Consider the following 23758-nt stretch of genomic DNA (forward strand, 5'->3'; position numbering starts at 1 on the left):
AACTCGACAAAGATAGCGTAATTTGCACCAAATATCCTGGTTTATTGTACTTAAAATCCTTGAGAAATACCAGATGCGTTTTCTGTTTGTTTTTCATTCAAGAAAATAAAGTACAACAAAATATGTTTGTACAGTAAAGATAATGCCTAAATCGATTGAAATGAATGCTTGTGAACAGGGGATAGTTGCTAGCAATATTTCATCGAACGCAGGCCATACCTCATGAGTATCATTGCAGACTGGCCCATGGATATTTAAGCAGGCTAGTTTTTAATGCCGGACTGCTATCCCCGGCTTGTTTAACACTTGTAACTAGACACATTCGCCAAGTATTCAGCTCTCGCTATAACTTAGTCTGTCACAAATACTTATAACCATATAACATTTCAATAGACGTTGATGACATTTCTTTTAATTGCAATTATTAACATCGTATGTGTAGCTCATACATTAGTCTCAATTACTTTTTTTTTTAATTTATAGCTATCTTCGTTCCAACATAAAATATACATTTGGGGTATTCGAAGTCTTTTAATGTTTGCATGGTACTACTTGCAACAAATGCGAACAAAATGTGCAAGTTATTTTTTTAATTATGAATTCCTGTGAATAAGCAAAGATTTAGAGTATTATCATATATCAGCAAGGCAGCAACCCCATTAAACAATTGGACCACTCATGTAATCAGAAACATGTATACACATATCATATGTCTAAACCATCTGTCAAAGTTTATATTTTCTGCAGATAATACATTGTTGTGGAGACACGAGGGTCTGGACGGGGAGGGGGGTCCTCAATTTCTGTATTCTTTAAATTTTTATGCCATTTTACTCTATTCTTTATACTTTTTTACCATTATTCTCTATTCGTTATATCTTAGCATCTCATTCTATATTCTTTATTTTTTTTGGTCCATTTTTCTCTATTCTTTACATTCATTGCCCATTATTCTCTATACTGTAAACCCCATCCACACCATCATACATTTTACAGAACTTATCAAAGACTTGCTATCCACACATAGTTACTGAAAGAACATTATACATCTTTAGTAAAGAAAACTAGCTGACGACGAATCTGACTTTGGACAGGCATATCAAGATGTGAAACAGGTTTAAACTAAACGTGCAAAGTGCTCTTTGTGTATATTTATCAGTGAAATAGCCGAAGAAAGACGCATAAAGAAGGTTTAGCATATATTATAAGGCCTTCACATTTCTTATTTATCTCAAGGCAAACCTATCATTTTCATAATACGTAATAAAGACGCAGAAATACTAGTGATCACTAGTAGCATATTTCGAATGTCATTGAAGGAAGTGACAGATGATCCTGGTTTGAAATATAAAAAAAATATATATTTTAAGTTGTAATATTATGAAAGATATACAATAAGACTGTAACTTCACGTCTGAAAAAGATATTCTTTGAATTGATATCATTATTGCAGTTAAAAAAAAAGGCTCTGATCACTGCATTATTATCCAAACCCAGTCCCAAGTAATAACGTTTCCAATACAAATAATCTAAATCGTCGTTGGAATAATTGACTAATCTTCCAAAACAGTAGCGACTCTCAGTCTACTAAACTTAACACGTAGCAGAGACGACGTTACCATTGTTTATGAGTTCCGTAATAGACTTCTCACTCGCTATACATGATATATGTACATTGTATGAAAACATATCATTTATTTGTACTACCTCAAGATTAAAGAAGAAAACAGTTCTTGTCGAGATTTTCTCCTGTTTTGTACAAATATATATTATATACTTCTCTTCAATGTACTTTTACTCTATATATTATCAAACAAAACAAAAATAAATAAATAAATAAAAAGTAGTGAATTGCGTTTAAATTAGATTTTTGTAATTCCATTTCAAAATATACAAGGATTAGGTACAAGTACTTGTAATCTGAATAGATTTGAATACCTTGAACTTTGACAATATTTATCTTTTGGTCATCTTCTGCGCGTGAAGATAGATATCAGCATTACGTCAAATGAAATGAACCTTTCAGGAAATAACTGTTTGATTTTCAAAACAAATTTTAAAAGTTCAATTGGATATTTAAAAGCCAATGAAAATGAATTTTAGTACAGACAAGATGTTTCAAAAGTATATAAACATAAAAGATCACAGTATCAGGTATTTAAGACTTGAAATTATTAACTATTAATTACTATTCTTCATTGTTTATTGCATGCTCAGAATGAAAGTTTTTCAGCTATTGCTTCTTACAATTGGTGAGTAACATAGTTTCTTACTTAATAGTAACATCTGAATAAGCAGCAGTTTTTTAATGTATATTTTCTCTGAGACAGTGTCGACATGTGTTCAGCAACGTTCAATATATGTGTTGGATAATACTTGGTCTCGCGCACTTGTTTTAATATAATTATACATTTCCATTGACTAACCGTTACTTCATGTAATGGTATTATTTATTAGGATATTGAGAAATCACTTAAATATTTGGGATTGTTTTGTGAATAGGATGTCAATAAGTTTTGCTGTCGTTTCAGTTGCAACCGATTAGGAGATACACAATGAAGTAATATTATAGTTGATAAAACAATAAGCATGTCAATTATAAAGTGCGATGAATTTTGTACATCAAGATTTGTAAGGCACTAACCATTCATCTTTTGAAGAGCATGCTTTTTCTTAATAGATTGTTCGATACTAAATTCCATTAAAAGCTAGGGGAATTCCACTATTGCGTTCATAAAAAAAAAATTGTTCTGTATCTAATTTTAAAGAAGTGATTTGTTTTGGTTAGAATTGAATAAAAATGTTTGTTGTAGAAAACTCTCAAAAGCCTGTGTCGCTCACCTGTACCTACTGTTGTTTTGGAAATCATGTAAAATATGGTTAAAATCATAATTAATAGTATTAGATACCCTAATAATGATTGAGGCCATGTTTGGTTTAATTTGGCTCAGTTGTTACATTAGAAGCAGATCATCATATTATAGTCTTACAATAGTTACTGAAGACCCCTTCTCATTTTTTAAATTAGTTGTGACCATTTGAAATTGTTTTCTTTACAATTTTCCCTTTGACTTCTATAGTAAACACCTATGTTCTATGTTTAGCCATGGCGGCCATGTTGTTTGGATGACAGGGTCATCAGACACATTTTTCAATCAAGATACCATATTGAAAATTGTAGCTAACTTTAGTTTTGTTTGGCCCAGTAGATTAAGTGGAGAAGATTTTTGTAAAAGATTATAAAAATTAACCAAAAATTTACTATAAAGGGCAATAACTCCTTTAAAGGTCAATTAACAATTTTGGTCATGTTGACTTATTTGTAGATCTTACTTTGCTGAACATTATTGCTGTTTACAGTTTATCACTATCTATAATGATATTTAAGTTAATAAAAAAAACTGCAAACTTTCCTTAAAATTACCAATTCAGGGGCAACAACCCAACAACGGTTTGTCTGATTTCAGGGCAGATTGATCTAAATCTGATAAACATGTTTACCCATGTCAGATTTGCTCTAAATGCTTTAGTTTCAGAGATATAAGCCTAAACTGCATATAACCCTATGTTCTATTTTTGCCATGTCAGCTTTGTTGGATGATTATAGCCAAGTTTGGTTAAATTTCTCCTAGTAGTTTGAGAGTAGAAGATTTTTGTAAAAGATTATAAAAATGTATGAAAAATTGTTAAAAATTGACTATAAATGGCAATATCTCATTAAGGAGTCGACTGACAATTTTGGTCATGTTGACTTATTTTTAGATCTTACTTTGCTGAACATTATTGCTAATTACAGTTTATTTCTATCTATAATAAAATTCAAGATAATAACCGAAAACTGCAAAATTTCCTTAAAATTACCAATTCATGGGCAGCAACCCAACATCGGGTTGTCTGATTCGTCTGAAAATTTCAGGACAGATAGATCTCAACCTGAAAAACATTTTTAACCATGTCAGATTTGCTCTAAATGCTCTAGTTTCAGAGATATAAGCCAAAAACTGCATTTTACCCCTATGGTCTATTTTTTAGCCAGTCGGCCATCTTGGTTGGCGGGCGGGATCATCGGACACATTTTGTAAACTACATGTAGATACCTTACTGGTGATTGTGGCCAAGTTTGGTTAAATTTTGCCCAGTAGTTTCAGAGGAGAAGATTTTGGTAAAAGTTAATGACGATGGACGACGACGGACGCCGGACGCCAAGTGATGTGAAAAGCTTACTTTGCCCTTTTGGCCAGGTGAGCTAAAAAAAAAAACATCAGAAGAACTATTGAGCTGGGAACTAGCTAAAAAACCGTGTACATGTATAATAGGTTAACGTTTTGTTTTGTTTTCATCAATGATGTTTGAATTAACAGGAGTTGCGAGCCTCTATGGCTATCCAGAGGACAAAGAAAATTACACGGAAAAGAAAAAGAATACAATTAGGAAGAGAAGCACAAAAGGTAGAGTATGCAGCTTATAATTTTTTTTTTTTAAAGTAAAAAAGAAATCATCAAGCACAGTAAAATCTGAAGTTCTTTCGGAAAAAAGTAAAACTGAACCTGATATTCAATTTGTGAAAGTAAAGTAGTGTTCTAATTACACATTCTTGCCAAGAACAACAAAAGAAACAAAACATGGAACTTTTTCGTATGTTTAACTTTTTTTTCAATTATAATTCCTAGTTGGAACATTTACGGTACAAACACCTGGGGCTTCGGATATAATATTTTACTCTGTACTCGGAATACAATATTTGTGCTCGAAACACCAAATCAGTATCTTGAAATCTGCGTACGATAATCATATTCAAAGCTTTCATGGCCGGAAGGCCTAATCTTAACATTGAATGTACTTCAAAGGTACAACTACTATAGTATATGATTAGGAAAGTACTCAAAAAAAGGAAAATAACATAAAACTTTGAACATATTATTTATTTCAACAAATGACGGGGAAAATACCAGGGCTGATATGCATAAAACTACTGAAGTTAAGATTTGTTCCGAACGAACGGATTTTTTTACATGTCCTACGACAAATTAGTACTACGACTGGATATCTTAACTTAATTGGTTTTATGCATATCAGCCCTGCTACATATGTCTTTGCATATCAACCCTGCTACATATTTCTTTGCATATCAGCCCTGCTACATATTTCTTTGCAAAATGATAGTTTTTTAATTGTATATGTTTGGGGGTAATCAATAGACATAGATTTCTGTAAATAGGTGAGATTACAAATAAACTCTTGAGAAATCACATATTCTTTCAGTTAACAATAATTTTGAATAGTTAGAACTAATGTCAGGGAAAAGACGTTTCTGTTAAGAAAAAAATGCATATTTTACATTAACTACATGTATGAGTAAATCTTATTAGATATTACAAAGAAATTCAAAATAAGTGACACAAATTATATCTGAGATGACAGTTTAAAAATAATACTGAGACATATACTAGTAGCTGTTTAATATTTCTCTACAATATCATTGCATAGTTTTAGGATAGAGGCAATCGTCACAACTCGGCCAATTCCGTACCTCATAGAAGGAGAGTAGTGAGGTCACCCGAGGATTGCCGATTGAGGATAGAGGGTTACAAATTATTCAGTTAAATTTAGAATCAAAAGAGCAAACACCATCAACTGTGTGTTTCATGTAATTATGATACTTATTTTTCATACTTTTAATTTATTTTAAAGTTGGAGGTCCAAAATGCTACACCTGTTCTAACATTGCTGATCCCAGTCAGTGTACACAAACAACACAATGTCGTGTAGACGAGGTAAGGTTACAGATGTTCTAACATTGCTAATCCCAGTCAGTGTACACAAACAACACAATGCAGTGTAGACGAGGTAAGGTTACAGATGTTCTAACATTGCTAATCCCAGTCAGTGTACACAAACAACACAATGTCGTGTAGACGAGGTAAGGTTACAGATGTTCTAACATTGCTAATCCCAGTCAGTGTACACAAACAACACAATGCAGTGTAAACGAGGTAAGGTGACAGATGTTCTAACATTGCTAATCCCAGTCAGTGTACACAAACAACACAATGTCGTGTAGACGAGGTAAGGTTACAGATGTTCTAACATTGCTAATCCCAGTCAGTGTACACAAACAACACAATGCAGTGTAGACGAGGTAAGGTTACAGATGTTCTAACATTGCTAATCCCAGTCAGTGTACACAAACAACACAATGCAGTGTAGACGAGGTAAGGCACCAAGTGGTTCATGTACATTTACAGTATTAACACCTACGCCTTCGGTCATAAAACTTTACTCAGTACGCGAGAGTACAATATTTGTGCTCGAAGTATTTCGAAACACCAAATTGATAAGAATCTTTTGACAATAATTTAAAGACAAAAAGATGTGGTATGATTGCAAATGAGAAAACTTTCCACCAAAGACCAAATGACGTAAAAGGTAGCAAAACCAATACCACATGGCATGAACTATGAACAGAACAAATATGATATATAGCAACAAACAACGACCACTCAATTATTTACTCTTGACTTGAAACGGGCATATACAAAATGTGGTGTGGTTGAACATGTCGTTTTGGCTATATTGTACCACGTCTTGGCTTCATTTGTAGGACGTCGTTTTGGAATCGTACGACGTCCAGGGTCCTCGGTCATAAAACTTTACTCAGAACTTGGAGTACAAAATTAGTGCTCGAAACACCAAATCCAGTATTTTGATTAGTTGATTTTCGAGTCTGAGTACGAAAATCGTGCTCGAAGGTTTTATGACCGCAAGGCCAGACTTCATTGTACGACGTCTCGGCTTCATTTGTACGACGTCTTGGCATCATCTTTACAACGTACAACCATTTACACTAACAGTGGTTTATTTTCGTGGAGTTTAAATTTTACGATTTCAATCAGTGTGAGCCCCTTCATGTTGCAGTATCTTTTTTAATTTCTTTGGTTGTCAAAAATAAGTGTTTTGTAATTAATTAGTAATATAGTTTAAATTTCATAATTACTGTTATTAATGATTTTGAATATCATTCCAGTATTGTAAAGAAACTGCTGTGCCAGGAAGTCAACCTCAGAAATTTAATTTGGGATGTGAAAAGCTTATGGTAAGTTTTAACTTGACTGATTTGTGTCAATGGTAGACAGAAAAGGGTATGTTCGCCCAGAATGCCATGGGTTATTCATCGAATTGGAAAATTTCAGTTCTTCTTTAGAGGAATAATTTCTTAGGATATATATAGCAGTTTGACAAACTGTAATTTTGATCATTGAGAAACTTGGTTTCTCTCTACTACTACAATTCCGGGAGTTTTCCACTCCTACCTTAGGAGTCTACTCCCGTATTCGGAAGAAAAAGAAGAAGAATATAGTATGTGATTAAAACGTTCAGCTGACTCCCTTAGGTGTTCTGTATCCCTCTTACCCCACCAATCTCTTTAAACATTATAGACATTATACACCAGTGTCATAAGGTCTCAAGTAGGAATTCCTATATATATATATATATATACAACTCGTCTAAACATCAACCCAACAATGTTAGATCTGTAAATTTGCTTTCGCAAATTTTGGTTCTTCCCTCGCCGGGATTCGAACCCATGCTACTGTGAATATATATATATATATATATATACGCGACACCGGTTACAATTTTTAAGCACCTTCCGATGATACCTTGGGGAAAAAAGAAAAAAAAAGTCCTTTGTAAATTTTGCGAAACAGCGGCCTAGTGTACACATAAATAACCTAGAGAAAAAAATGTGCTTTATAATGTAAAAAAGTGTATTCCTATTAATCACTGGAACATATATTAAAGTTGCAAATTTTACACTTAGACTTGTGCTGGGCTTGACAGTGGAATTATTATAGGAAAACGACATGAAAATACCAGGTCAATAGATGGAAACAGAAAACGACAAACTAACTCAAACTGTAATAGATGTTGTTCCAGTCATCTATGTAACAACAATTTATGTAAAGCTGAAAGTAAGTGAGCTTAACGATTTAACATATATTTTTGTGAGAAAGAAGACACACTCGCTCGTCTCTATGACTCAATGGCATTGGGGACGAGTAACATTACATTATGAACTATAAAATCCTTGAATTCGAAAGGAAGATTTGTGTGCGTTAAATCTATTAAACTACCTACTTCAACTTATACAGTAACAGAAAAACCATTGAACATGCATACATGCACGTAATAATTTTACATATATGGAAAAAAATTACTCTTTCATTGCATTCATTCCGCGCATGTTGCGATATTTTAAATCGTGACATCACCAGATTAACCAAAAGTTCTTATTCAAGGGGCCATCGATGGCTGAGTGGTCTTATTATCTCGTTTGCAGTTTCACTGAGTTTTTGAGTTCGTACCCGGCTCGTGGCAGGTGCATTCGACTCCAATATTAATTTCTAAGATCCTGCTGAAGGGGTGTGTTTCTCTTCGGGCATTCCGGCTTCCTCCACCAACAAAAACTATATTATCGTCTCTATATTGCCAACAAGGCTGAAAGTTTGAATTACAACATCAACAATCAATCAATCAATCAAATCGTGACGTCACCAGATCAAACCATAAAAACCATTTCTTTATCATTTTTACCAGATCCAGCTGTAATTCCTACAGTCCCAGGAAACCACCAAACATATGTGAGATTATCGGGCGGAGCTAATCCATATATGGGAAGGGTTGAAGTATTTCATAGTGGTTATTGGGGATCTATTTGTGATGATGACTGGACGGGAATTAATGCAGGAGTAATTTGTGGAATGCTTGGATATAGCAGGTAAGAATTCTAAAGTTAAGGGGAAGTAACAGGAAGAGGTGAGTGAAAGTTTGGACTAACTGCATTTAGAGAAAATTGGAGGTTTGCAGTAACCATGTATATAGGTTAGAAGAAAATTGCCGTAATCGTATCTAAAGGGGTGCAATAAACGGGTTAAGAGATGAGTAAAAGTTTGCAGTAACTGTATAAACAGGTGAGTAAGAATATTGCAGGAACTGTATTTAGATATATAGTTTGATGAATGCAGTAGCTGTGTTTAGAGGTGAGTTTTTTTTTTTTTTATTTATCCGGCTTTCAACGTTACAGCGTCAAAACCAATTTCGCTTAAATTAAAGCTCAAGAAATGGCCAAATCACATTTGCCCGAGAGAGTTTAGAATTGAGTTTAGTACGATTATGTAATCTAAAAATTAAAATTGGGAAGCAAAATATACATGTCATTCAATTAGTAGACACTACAAGGATGTAATGCAAATATTTCCCTTTTTAAAACTTTTTTTAAAGCTCTTTTTGTTGCAAACAGGGAAGGGGCTGTCGGCGTTTCCGGAGCTGCATTCGGAAGTGCTCCTTCTACTGCACATATATGGATGGACAACGTCAACTGTACAGGATACGAAAATAACATCGATGAATGCCACTTTAATGGTTGGGGAAATCATGATTGCTCCCATGGAGAAGATTCTGCTGTTGAATGTTCTTCCGGTAAATTTAAAAAAAAAATCATATCGCATAAAAAATATAACTGTTATCAATGTTCTTTGAAATTACACTTCATATTTTTTTCGAAACCGTGATTGATTGAAAATATCTAGTTAAAGTGTTTACCAAACAATGTAAAACAGTCATACTCGTTTGTAAAAGCCAGTAGTGGCCTCTCTTTAAGCCTGAATATCTTGTTGTTTTTTTTGTGTCGTTGGTCTTCATGTTAAAAATCTTTGAATTGAATTGAATTGAATTGAATTGAATTATGATATCCACCATTAAGATATATAATTTGGATTAAGATGACATCTTTATTTTATTTCAGCAAGTCAAGAAGACAATATGATCTTCTTGTTGGATATAAATGGTGATGGACTTATTTACAGAATGGATTTATACACACAAAGCTATGTTCGGATACCGATTAACCGCTTGTACACGCCAACTGCTATTGATTATAACCCTATAGAGGGAAGAATATACTTTGTAGATGGGCGACTGAAACAACTCGCCAGTATGCATTTCACTGGAGACGACATAAGAGAACTTAAACAACTTGATACAAGTAAGTTCGTGTTGCTAGTATTTTCTTATTCGTTGACCGAGGAGTATAGTGTTACGCATGCCCGTTGTTCCTAGATGCAGCAGTTGTCTGACCTTTTTGTTTTGCTACATTTCTTTTGTACCTGGAATATATAGAGCTCTTTTTGTTTTAGAAGTATTTAATGATGATTGCAGATCGAGTATGCCTTCCGTATCTAATGACACATATCATTCTGATGACTTTATGCTTTGCAAACTCTGATAACTTTTTCGTCTGATATTCGTTTCAATTTAAAAGTTGTAGATGATTTACTACTAAGAGTTTGAAGCGAGAGTTCTACAGTAAGTCAAAACTAAATGGGCAAATATAATCGTTTTACAGCTACATCATACATGTAACATATTTTCTTTGACACCGTGACACAACAAGACATAGATAAACGGAGAGGTGGTGATCCAGTCATGCAATGGCCCAACATTAAAAACAGCCACACGAAGTCAAGAGGGTAGAAACATATAGTCGTTATTAATTCTCCGTTTCAGAATCAATGCAATTTGGGTAAAATTTTCAAAAGCGTACACCAACACGTTACTCATAATACCTTAGATTCTGAAACGGTGAACGTTGACAAGCGTTTATTCTATATGTCATGCTCTAAATCGTCACGAGCCTATTAAGGTTATGAAAAAGATTAACAGAAACAATTAAAGATCTGTTAAAAGTTGTGTGAGCTTCAACTTTCAAATGCTATCATCCCTTCACAATATGTAAATATGCTTGTAAATATATGTTAAGTGTAAACCCTTTATTGATCTTTATTCAAAATGGGAGTGCTCTGATATAAACCAGAGGTCTTCTTCTTCTTTCTGTAACTTCCTCCTGTGGTTAGGAGCACATCAATTACATGTACATGATTGAACAGAAAGGTCTCCAAATATAACTAAAACCATTGAGATCATTGCTTTCTTTACATAATTTGTCTTAAAACATGAACCTGGGATGCAAAATAATATGTATAATCTTTTTGCTTGATAAAATTCATCATGTGTCAATCCTTACATTGCTGTTCAATTTTTTGGTAGATGCTGATCTAGAAAAGATTGAAGTTGATCCACTTAATAGAAGACTGTTCTATGCGGACACTGGAAATAATCAAATCGGTTCATTGAGTCTGGATGGGTCGGATTTTCGTATTATTATCAACAGTGGTTTAGGGGAACCTCGAGATGTCGTTTCTGATCCAAGAAATAGGTTGGTGTTCTTCTTTAAAAAGAAATGTTATGCAATTGAGATGCCGATCGAGGATTTTCAGGAAGGGACGGAGGGAGAGTCCCATCGAAAATATAGGGCATTCAAATATCTCAAAAATGTATTTCAAAATCACAGAATCAGCCATCAGGGGGTCCACAGCGCCTCCTTGGTCAGTACCTGCATACTGAATGCTTTACAGACCGGAGTGTTTACTTTGTACTTTATGGCTCTAAGTCTTAGTTATTAAATTAAAAAAAAAACCAGTTTGGTATTAAAACGAAATGCATTAAAAGAGGTATGTCACACTCGAGATTTGTTTTTGCAAATTTGATTGACGTTATAATTATAATTATAAATGTGATGTATCATTCCTGTTAGTAACACATGATTATATTTAACATCCATGTAGATATATAAGATATATATAATATACGAAAAGACAGATATTTCATGTTTCATCACAAACAAGCAATGACAGACAGAGATCAAATTCCAAGTAAGCTCGTAAACTTTGCAATCGATTAACATAAAACTTCGGGTAAGCTTACAATACTGCTTCGGCAGCAGGATGTGACAGAGATGTCTCTTTGACCAAAATTAAGTGATTATAATATAAAAATAAGAATATGTGGTTTGATTGTTAATGAGACAAATCTCCACAAGAGACCAAATGACACAGAAATTTACAACTATAGGTCACCGTACGGCCTTCAACAATGAGTAAAACCCATACCGCATAGTCAGCTATAAAAGGCCCCGAAATGACTAATGTAAACCAAAACGAGAAAACTAACGGCCTGATCTATGTACAAAATAATGAACGAAAACCACTGAGTTACAGGCTCCTGACTTAGTACAGGCATATACAAAATGTGGCGGGGTTAAACATGTTAGCGGGCGCCCATCCATCTCCTAACCTTGAACAGTAGTGTGATAGTAAAACATATGAACAAAGTTTAACTATAAAAAATTGAAAAGGGCTTAACTGATCAGATCGATACAAAGTACAAAAGACAAGTAACAAAAACAAAGAGTGGACTTGACAGGGTACTTATACATCCACACAACAAAAAGTCACTATGTACAGATCTGAAAGTACTCAGATAAGTCTAGATGTGTTTTATCATACCACCTCGTTCTTGATAAATGCTGGATTCAGTATACTCAAAATATTGGCACAAAAAAAAATAGTTCTCAAAAACAGCATATTATAACAAGCTAAAGACATTTTTCTGTTTGATTGACAGAATAATATACTGGTCTGACTGGGGATCGTCGCCAAAGATTGAGAAAGCAAACTACGACGGAACCGGAAGAACAGTGGTCGTAAACTCTAATCTAAAATGGCCGAACGGAATGGCAATTGACTTCGATGGTATATATTATTTAAATAAATATAAATTATTTTCCGGACAGTTTGAAATAAGGGGTCTATTCAAATTGATGATTGTGACCATTTATGGTTATAAGGAATAACTTGTCGTAACTGTTAAGAAATCTATCAAAATATGAAGAGTGGCAAAAAATCTGTGTTAAATATCGAATAACCAAGTTATTTTTTAATTCAGTTTCAAAGACATCTGAGTTCTAATTGAAGATAACTATATTCGTGGCCTTTCTGTATTTTTTTTAAGCATAGCGTCTGCTAGTTTTTCTAAATCTCTTGTTTACATCGACACGGTACAACGTCGTATAAATGATAAAGTTGTAAAACAGTAGAAAAGAGATTCCCCTCTTACGAAAACATTGAATATTTCCGTAAATAAACTTGAAGGCTGCGTTGCTTTGAAGCACCATACTGTTACCACCTTTTTTTAATTTACATTTTGTCACAAAATCATCACAGTTTACAGAGATAAGTTTTGCTTTCATTATCAGAAAACAAGCTTTACTTCGTTGATGCTGGTACAGACAAAATTGAAAGCACTGATTTGAATGGCGGAAGTAGACATACAATATACACAGAAACTGGTTCCCACTTCTTTGCTATATCAATCTTCCAACAATATATTTATTATACAGACTGGACGGAACAGTAAGTAGTTTATTTCATCAATAGATTTTAGCCATAGAGGTATCAACAGAAAAACCGAAAGGATAGGTCTTCCGAAAAGTTAACGGAACATTTTAATTGGCCGTTTCAGAATCTATAGGACTATGGGTTATTTCATTGTTCGTACCCCAAAATGAAATTAACGTCATGTCATTGGATGAATTTCCATTGTTTAGGACGTTTTTAACCAATCACGACGTTTTGGTGTACACTTTTGAAAATATTACCCAGAATCCATTAGATTCTGATAAGGCGAATTGCATTGCAGTATATTGAGTTATCTGAATTCACTGACCAAAATGTTAAGCATGTTAAAAGCAGATGAAATTGTCTACTATAGTCATTTAGTTCGGAAAAACTATGCACATATTATTTTTGTGATAAAGTGTGGAAACCGTTTGAATCAAATTCAATATTTTTCTTCCATTCCATTCTATCAAATTGTTGTTTCTCTCAATCGAAACTTAGAAAATATTTTTTTTTTTAAATAGGACTATATCAAATGAAAATGTTGAATTCCTGGGATTATTTTTTATTCTAGAAACCCTTTTATACGTCTAAAAGGAAAAACCCACTACATTCAATGCATATTTCGGATAACAAATATCCGTGTTGAAAATAGATATCCAAGATAAAATATAGAAATTCTAAACATCATACAATAATCCGAATTGTCATGGTCTTACTTTCATACAACTTTACAAGTTACATGCCCTTCTACATGTATGAGTGGAGATAGGAGAAGTGTCATCCAGAATTATCGAAAAATATAAAGCATTCCTTCCCAGATCTCGAAAAAATAGTCACTAATTCCCAAGTCCCAAGTGTAAAAACCGAATTACCGCGAGAATAAAAGCCTAATCCTGAATTCCAGCAAAAATAAAGGTTTTATCCCGACGTCCCGAAAAAGGACCTTCCGCTCCTCGTGTATATTTTTAATAATTTCACGATGTACTATTTCGAGTTTCAAAACGATTTTACGATTCAATGCCATTTTGTTGTAGCTCTGTTATGAGAATAAATAAGGATGGGACAGGTAGAACGCATGTTGGCGCTGCGACATTCAGAGAACTGGCAGACATCAGAGTTCATAAATATGGATATGGTTTGCCAGGTAAAGATTCGGAATTTTTCAATGAGATATTTTCCGAATTTGTGTTAGCATTGGCTATCATTTGTTAATCTCGTCTTCTCTATTGCCCCCAAAATTTTATTTTAGAATTTAATGCTTCTTTATTAATTGGGTTGTAAAAGCGTTGACCGAAACATGCATCATAACAAAAATGTGCGCCCGATCAACGTTTTTACAACCCTGTAAAATTATAAGAAATAAGTAATCAATTCTTATAATTACATTTTTATGCTTTAGCCATGAGATTAGGAGTTAAATCAAGCTTTTTGTTAGTTTTCTGTTGTATTTCATACGGAAATAAATATGATATTTGAGGGTCTCGTGATTGCTGTCACCCAATCAAAATTACGGTTTCTAAGGAAAAAAGTAAAATATCAAAAATATCGAATTCCAAGGAAAATTCAAAATGGAAAGTACCTTATCAAATGGCAAAACCAAAAGCTCAAACACATCAAACGAATAGAAAACAACTGCCATATTCCTGACTTGATACAGGATATGCATTCCCGTATTGTGATTATATACGATTTATTACACTTTGTGTTTAAATAACATTTTGCATGCACAACGAATGAATTGCAAAGAATAATGAATGTGTGTTGATAGTTTTCAAGAAAGGCGGATAGATTTATTTATAGACAAAACCGTTTAAAGTCCAACCACAAATATCACATGCATATCCAAAACAATATCGTGTAAATGAGAGGCTAGTTCATGGAGTTTAACTGTCTTTATATAGACAGACGCACTGAGTTGGATTTTCAACGTTCTAGATCACTTTGTAACAGAAAGACATATCTCTCTACCAAGACACACAAGTCTGACTCTAAAGTCGGTCATTATTTGCTCCTACTCTCAAATGCCACGTGTTTTGAGGAGATGCATAAACCATGGAAGTAAAATGTCGATATAATACTTCAATGCATAAACCAATTTATTATTTTTGTTTTCAATACGTCGGAAACTAAACCCTACGACCTCCCGCACTAGAGGGTACACACAGTGAGGGGTGAGCAATCGAACTCGGGAAAATTGAAGCGGTAATACAATCCTGAAATGACAGACTAGCATAGGTGTGTAATCCGTAAAGTCGACGCTTATATTTCCAAAAATCGTTTTTATAATATTAAAACAAATTATTTAAGACAATTTACAAAGCTGTTACAAAAATGTTAACAACGTACATGTACTAATTATTCTAAACCTAAAATAAGTTAATCTCATTTTTTGGTATAGGCGTTGTCACTCCATCTCCAATTGTAATTGATGAAAGTCACATGTTTGTACGGTTAGTTGGTACAGGAGGACATAATGAAGGAACTGTACAGGTATTTGTCAATGGAGTTTGGGGCTCAATCTGTGACGATCACTGGGGAGATGTTGATGCTGGAGTTATATGTCACATGCTTGGATTTGGAAGGTAGGACTTAGCATTTATTTGAGAGAGAGAGTTAAGTTATTATTTTTTATTTACTAGTATTAATATCGATCAATGTATAAAATACATCACTTTTAAAATTTGATATACGTTATCTATCATCTGTCAGTCAAAGTCAGTTTCCGATTTAATCATCGTCCTGAACATGCATGAAATATTTGACACTTGATGTTAAACAACCACAATCAATCCAATTTAATTTTGTTTTGCAACGGGAAACAACTAGGTAAAAGGCGAGTGGAACTAGCAGGACAGCGTGTATTTGGGATTTGACAATATTTTGGACTTTGTTTTACGTACATCAGAAGTTGACATTTGTAAAGGCTGGGATATAGTTTGTCCTACATAGTAGCTGTTTCCCTTTTAAAAAAATCTATAAATGTCGAACAAAGTTGGTTATTTGAAAATGGATTAAATTTAGAATTATAGAATCTTACCAACGAATGTAACAACCATACCTGATTATTTAACTAACACTAGTATTTTTAAACGCAGTGTAAAAATTCATCAAAGCTACCAGTCGTATAAGGGAGCTACCATTCGATTTTTATGGGGGGGGGGGGTGTGAAAATTTTGTCCTGCAATTTTTTTTAGTTGTAATCTCTGTCCTGCCTTTTTATTTTTCACTCTATTCTGTCCTGCCCCCCTTTTTTTTTTAGAAAATCCTGACTTTTTTTTTACATTAATTGTCAACCTACCCCCCCCCCCCCAATTAAAATCAAATGGTAGCTCCCTAAGCTAGATATATTTTTTTTATCTCTAGAGAACATGCAGTAGCCGTTTCAGATGCACGATACGGTACTTCACAAACAACGCCAATATTTCTGGATGAGGTGGCTTGTTCAGGAGCAGAAACACATATTGCTCAATGTCAGTTGCCTCAAGGCTGGGCTCTTCATGATTGTGGACATGCCGAGGATGCTGGTGTTAAATGCCAATATAGTGAGTAACACAATGTAACACAATTATAAAAGCAATTGTCTAGATTTAAGTAAAAAGGACATGAATTTTTATGCCCCCGCCATAGCGGAGGAGGATTAAGGTTTACCCTCGTCCGTCACTCCGTCCGTACGTCCCGAAATTGGTTTCCGATCTTTGCCTAAACCAAATGTTATGAAACTAATACACAATGCTTATTACCACAAAACTCAGACCAATTTCGAATTTTGGTTGCGTCACTTTTACCGTTCTGGAGTTATGCCCCTTTATAACGTTATGTGCAGGCTGTGGCATCATCTGTATCCCATAGGCACATTCTCTATTTATTTTCTAAAGGATTCCGCGGAATTACATGAAGGTTTGACACTAATGAAACAGTTATAAGGGTCTGGATTGGTATGAAGGTTTGACACTAATGAAACACTTATAAGGGTCTGGATTGAGTTTTCGAAATAAAAAAATTATGGGCAAAAAGTGCGGATTAAAGGGCAAATGATTATGAAAAACAGAGAAAGATAGGCCAAAAAATATAGATAAGAAAATAATGATGCATGTGTTGAAATATAAAGATTAGAGAATAATAGGCAAATTGAAAATAGAGAGAAATAGGTAAAAATAATGTGAAAAAAATAAAAAATAAAGAACCCACGCCCCCTCCCCATCCTTTCCAGACCATCAATTATATGTCTTGTAATAATCAAATGACGTGCAACCTCATATTCGAGATAAATATCTTTTGTAGATCCCACACAAATTAGAACATCCATTATTACCACCGACTCAAAACGGGCGGAAATATACAGAATAGACATGGAAACCGGAAGTTATTCAGCCATTCCGAACCAAAATGTCTTCAATCCCATTGCCATTGGTTTTGATAGTAGTCAAAAGACAATATATTATTCAGATGTACGTTTGCAGCAAATAAGGAGCACCAATATTGATGGTTCGGGAATGAGCATCGTGAAACAACTACATGGTGGTATGTTCCTTTATTTAAATATCGTGCAACAGATAAGGACAAAAGGAGGAAGGAAGTCTGTTAAAGATATACCAAGAGAACAGTCAAAACGCATAACTGGAAGAAAAATACACAGCACCATGACCGAAAGATAAATAAAAAAAGAGGAACAGCAGTTCACAAAATAGTATAGAGATAACAAAAAAAAGAGAAACTAAAACGACTCTAAAACCTTTAGTTAACTATAAGGTGCTCTGAAAGGGTCAGCAGATATATTACTTTACTTGTTACACCCGTTGTGTTTCTGGTGGTAACATCGACTGGTGGAAATTATCTGTATCATTCTGTAACTCATTTTCAAATGTCCTCTTGTTATAGCCAGAGGCGGATTTAGGGGGGGGCAGGGGGCCCGCCCCCCCCCCCTTTTTGGGAAAAAATTTGGTTGCTTATATAGGGAATCATTGAAGCGTGACTGGAGCGGGCCCCCTCTTAGGTCAGTCAGTAGGCCCCCACTTATGAAAATTCTGGATCCGCCACTGATAGCTCAAGTTAAAGGTGTTTTAGCTAGCGCGCTATTGTTCCTATGAGGAGGAAATGGTTCGAAATATGTTTTCTAGAGGAAACTCCGGTATAAGTTTATGTTTCAACAACATAATAAGCCAATTGGGATTACTGGCGTTGTTTTACACTTTTTATAATTGGTGACGTGACATATGAAACAAATATAGAACTTCAAGAAATTAAAATTATTTTCATTGTTTAATTTCACATCACGTGAATAGGGTTTTGTTTCATTATTTATCAATATTTTCTACTACAACATGAGAGTGCTAAAAATAAACAAAATATTTCAGGTGTCCCAGATGGACTTGCTATCGACGAAACACATCGACTTCTCTTTTACACGGATTATGCAAGGGAACTTGTTGCCGTAATGAACATGGACGGAAGTAGTGAACGCAATGTAACAACAACAGGGATTTCCAACCCACGTGGTATAGCATTGGATACAACAAATAGGTGATCAGATAAAACTTGAGGATGTCAATATATATATATCAGTATATTGTCAACAGTTCTGATTATTACTCATGTATGACTTCCAAAATTAAGTTTATTTTCATTTTAACTTTAAGGAAAAACGACTGAAATCTGCACTGCACGCAAAAGTTGTATGCATGGTCACTATTATGAATTGGTTGATCAATACCGTTATGCGCCTTAAATCACTAGCGACATGTTTAAGATACCACATACAAGAATGGTTGTCGAATTTGTATTTTTTCCGATTTTTGTCTTATTCCCGATTGTGACGTTTTGACTAAGTGTAGACTCCCATGGCTGGTCATGAATGTGTTAAAGGTGACGTTTATCCTGTCGACGCAGCTGGTCAGTCTGGCTTCTTTTGAAGTGCATTCGATTCCTTGAGTTTTTGTTTGTTAACTTGATTTGTCTTCTTAGTCAATTTATAATATTTGAACACCGGTTAAGTTAATTGTTGCTATAATTTATCGTTATTTTATCATTATGTTATTTCAGAATTATATATTGGACTGATTGGGGAAGCAGTCCAAAAATAGAAAAATCCGGATATGATGGAACAGGTAGACAGGCTATTATAACTACTGATTTGAGCCTACCAAATGCGATTGTACTGGATACAAATAGTACGTAACTACAATTATGTACCTGTAATAGTTATTTCCTTAGTTGTTCATAAAGGTTCTGACGTAATTTATGAAAATTGGAAATAAATGATAAAGGATATGGCGCATTTGGCACTCAGTGATTACATTTTGTAAGAAGGTTTAGTTTGCGCTCTCAGAATTAAGACATACTAGACGCATTACCTAGACAATTCTTTTGATATAACGTTTTATTACTTGCATCATCACGATCTGAAATTTTTCCCCAAAGCATTGTTTACAACTATTACAAAGATCATCCACTATTCCCCATTAACAAGAGAAGTAATAAGAAAAATCTTTCGATACTTCAAGTTAAAATGTGAGTTTTTATCATGTCTTTTATTATAGGTATTTTTTTGTTTTCAGCGGGTAAACTAATATTTGCTGACGCAGGAACCAACAAAATTGAATCTGTGAATGCAGATGGGACTGGTAGACAGGTCATATTTGAGGACGCTGGTGCTCATTTCTTCGGACTTGACGTAGATCAAACATACATTTATTTCTCGGATTGGAACAAAGAGTTAGTCGAACCTTAATTACCTTAATCGTTTGTTATTTCGTGCATTCGGTTTTGAGCGTTCCTGTTGAAGGCTAATACAGGAAAGCGCTTCGGTTGCATAAATTTATAAAGTGTTAAATGGCAATATCAAATATTATTTTAACACTATAAAATTTATAATATTTGGTTTTATGAATCACTAAGTAAGAGAATTATAATAATAGGTTTCTTACTTTATTTGTGGCATATCTAATACTGTGTTTCATCCATCAGTAGTGAGTAAAAATATCGCTTTGCTCATATCGTACATTGATTGGTATATTTTCTGCAACTTTTATTAGGGAGTTTAAGTATTGAATTATTAAAAAACACCACTTTTTTAGATTTTGAAACACCAACCTCATTTGTCAAATATTTAATCCTAAGGCAGCAACCATTTGATTTTCTGGGGGGGGCTATGGTTTTTTTTTCTGTACAAACTTTTTTTTTCGCCTGCGGCGAAAAACAATCTATTTTTTTCGCGACAAGTCGAAAACAATTTTTTTCTTTCAATTTTAGCATTACATATAGTGGCAGCTGGGGGTGAAACAAACAATTTTTTTTTCTCAGAATCAAAAACAAATTATTTTTTTCTACAAAAACTGGAAACAAACTTTTTTTTCCAAAAAAAACCATAGCCCCCCCCCCAGAAAATCAAATGGTTGCTGCCTAAAGCAGCCAATATAGCCTTTTGATCTAATGGGCCTTAAACCAACCATCATACAATCAAAATGTATTTCTAAAGCTAATTTTAACTATATTAATATTGGTCAAAAATATTTGAATATGAATAGTATATCTGATATTCTTTCAGAGGTATATTGAGGATTAATAAAGATGGGACACATGAGGTCAACATTGGTCCTCCTTCGTTTGGTAGAATGAACGGCATCAAAATTATAAATGGTTGAACAAGTGAGTATGCAAAATACTTAAAACGTTAAACAAAAATACCGGACTCCAAGGCAAATTCAAAAAAGGGGATGTCCTTATAAACTGACGAAATCAAACGCTATCAATGAACAGGATAAGTGAAAACCAACTACAATTTTCCTGACTTGGTACAGGCATTTTTCGAAGAAAATGGAGGGTTAATTAAACCTAAAAGAGTGAAAAATATAGACTGGCCATCATAAAATACACCACCAAACAGAAGATTATTACGTGCTCCGGAAGAGTAAAGAGTTTCTCCGCCTTCCGTTGTGTTAATAGTGACAACAAATCATCAACAGTCATGGTTAAAAATATTTTAAAACAAGAATTGATCCCTTTGTGTGATTTATCATTTCTGTGCCATACATGTACCCAAAAAAATATATTGATCAAAATTCAGAGACGGTATACATACAATGACATTAATGCACTGAAAAGTCTTTGAAATTTATTCATGTTCGAATATATGAAGCAAGCTTTTAACCTCAATTTGTAGTTATGAGTAAACGGATCTTTAGCTACTTATATTGAAACTCCCAAAAATCAGTTACTTGTTAAAAATAACATGCGGAAGTTTCATTTAAATCCAGCGTTTCTTATCTAGGCATGTTGATACAAAATGCAAACGGCGTAACGAAGGGAAAACAAAATGGGAAAACGAATATCTTATGCCCGGCGATTATTGTACACCTTGCTAAATATGCATCTTTTTACTTTTGTACAATAAACAAAACAATAGCTGAGAAATATCTTAGTACAAAAGACTACAAAAAATTACTCGTATGTTCTAAATACTTTTTTTTTTATAATAAAACTATACTACAAAATTCTTATTATTTTCTTTGCAGAATATAAACACAAGGTTTTATGCATTATGTTTTAATAAACTTATTTTTTAACATAGTTTTACGTTGTTTGTTTTAAAATCATCTACGGTTTATATCAGTAAGTAAATATCAGCCGAATGTATATGCTTATACCAGGCAGAGGCGGATCCAGGATTTTTTTTAAAGGGACCCGTAATTCCATAAAACGGATAATATACCGCCGAGCGAAGCAAGGCGAAAAATATTTTGGACGATTTCATGCTAAAATATCATATAAATCGTAAAACAAAAATGATATAATTTTTTTTTGTGGCGACCAAATGGAGGCGTACGCCCTCCACGCCCTTCCCCCTCCCCTGCCTAGTTAAGGAAATGTAACTACTGTACACAACCAAGGGAAGATAAGTTTCTAGAAATCTTTGATCATAAAAAAGCAATATAGAAATCTATTAATATGTCCAAAATCATAATAGAAAAACGCCTGAAAAAGATAGGTTTATGATGATATTTTTAAAAGATGGAGTCTTGGAGTAAACTTTGTCAATGCTGTTGAATCAAGATAATCATCGATCTCCTCCTTTTTTAATATATCAAGGCTTAAAAATTTAATAGACCTATGCATGAGGTCTGGATGGGGTTTACAGAATAGAACATAATGAGCAAAAGGGGCAGAATAAAGAGCATAACAATAAACTAGAGGCTCTAAAGAGCCTGTGTCGCTCACCTTGGTCTATGTGAATATTAAACAAAGGAAGCAGATGGATTCATGACAAAATTGTATTTTAGTGATGGTGATGTGTTTGTACATCTTACTTTAATGAACATTCTTGCTGCTTACAAGTATCTCTATCTATAATGAACTTGGCCCAGTAGCTTCAACCTTGTATTTGTTTGGCTTTTTAACTATTTTGATCTGAGCGTCACTGATGAGTCTTATGTAGACGAAACGCGCGTCTGGCGTATAAATTTATAATCCTGGTACTTTTGATAACTATATTCAGTGGAAAATGTTAGTTAAAATTTACAAATTTTATGAAAATTGTTAAAAATTTACTATAAAGGACAATAACTCCTTAGGGGGTCAATTGACCATTTCCAAATGTTGACTTATTTGTAAATCTTACTTTGCTGAACATTATTGCTGTTTACAGTTTATCTATATCTATAATAATATTCAAGATAATAACCAAAAACAGCAAAATTTCCTTAAAATTACCAATTCAGGGGCAGCAACCCAACAACGGGTTGTCCGATTCATCTGAAAATTTCAGGGCAGATAGATCTTGACCTGTTAAACAATTTTACTTCATGTCAGATTTGCTCTTAATGCTTTGGTTTTTATACGCCCGTCGTCTTTTAAACGGGACGTATTATGGTATACCGTTGTCCGTCCGTCTGTCCGTCCGTCTGTCCGTCCGTCCGTCGTCCACACTTCGGACAATAACTCCAAAACACTTTCACCAATTTCCATGAAACTTAAGTGAATTGTTTATATCTATTGACGTAAGCTCCCTTTCGTTTTTTTTTAATTTCAGATTTTAAGTTTTGGATTTATGGGGCTTTATTCATAAAAAAGGGGGGATTTTCAACACTTCGGACAATAACTCAAAAAGGTTTTCACCAATGTCCATGAAACTTAAGTAAATTGTTTATATCTATTGACGTAAGCTCCCTTTCGTTTTTTTTAATTTCAGATTTTAAGTTTTGGATTTATGGGGCTTTATTCATAAAAAAGGGGGGATTTTCAACACTTCGGACAATAACTCAAAAAGGTTTTCACCAATGTCCATGAAACTTAAGTAAATTGTTTATATCTATTGACGTAAGCTCCCTTTCGTTTTTTTTAATTTCAGATTTTAAGTTTTGGATTTATGGGGCTTTATTCATAAAAAAAGCGGGATTTTCAACACTTCGGACAATAACTCAAAAAGGCTTTCACCAATGTCCATGAAACTTTGTTGAATTGTTTAT

General features: G+C 33.9%; 1 protein-coding gene across 1 annotated transcript; it reads left to right on the forward strand.

Annotated features, from left to right (window-relative positions):
* Nucleotides 1–2164: 2164 nt before the first annotated feature.
* Nucleotides 2165–21859, forward strand: LOC143042251 (scavenger receptor cysteine-rich domain-containing protein DMBT1-like). Its single transcript, XM_076214512.1, has 20 exons — nt 2165–2252; nt 4362–4448; nt 5692–5774; nt 7025–7093; nt 7823–7973; nt 8599–8779; nt 9302–9480; nt 9806–10045; nt 11107–11275; nt 12523–12650; nt 13154–13310; nt 14333–14442; nt 15697–15880; nt 16662–16840; nt 17580–17819; nt 18653–18818; nt 19338–19465; nt 19853–20009; nt 20842–20942; nt 21809–21859. Exons 1-19 carry the CDS (start codon nt 2210–2212, stop codon nt 20936–20938), a joined length of 2748 nt encoding a protein of 915 aa, XP_076070627.1. The 5' UTR covers nt 2165–2209; the 3' UTR covers nt 20939–20942; nt 21809–21859.
* The last annotated feature ends 1899 nt before the right edge of the window (nt 21860–23758 follow it).

Source organism: Mytilus galloprovincialis, chromosome 8 (genome assembly GCF_965363235.1).
Source record: "Mytilus galloprovincialis chromosome 8, xbMytGall1.hap1.1, whole genome shotgun sequence".
Classification (NCBI taxonomy): domain Eukaryota; kingdom Metazoa; phylum Mollusca; class Bivalvia; order Mytilida; family Mytilidae; genus Mytilus; species Mytilus galloprovincialis.

Coding starts and splice junctions, on each gene's coding strand:
- LOC143042251 (XM_076214512.1), top strand. CDS start 2,210: ATGCTCAGAATGAAAGTTTTTCAGCTATTGCTTCTTACAATTG. Junction 15,881..16,661: donor CACATGCTTGGATTTGGAAG/GTAGGACTTAGC, acceptor TTTTATCTCTAG/AGAACATGCAGTAGCCGTTT. Junction 17,820..18,652: donor CGTGAAACAACTACATGGTG/GTATGTTCCTTT, acceptor AAAATATTTCAG/GTGTCCCAGATGGACTTGCT.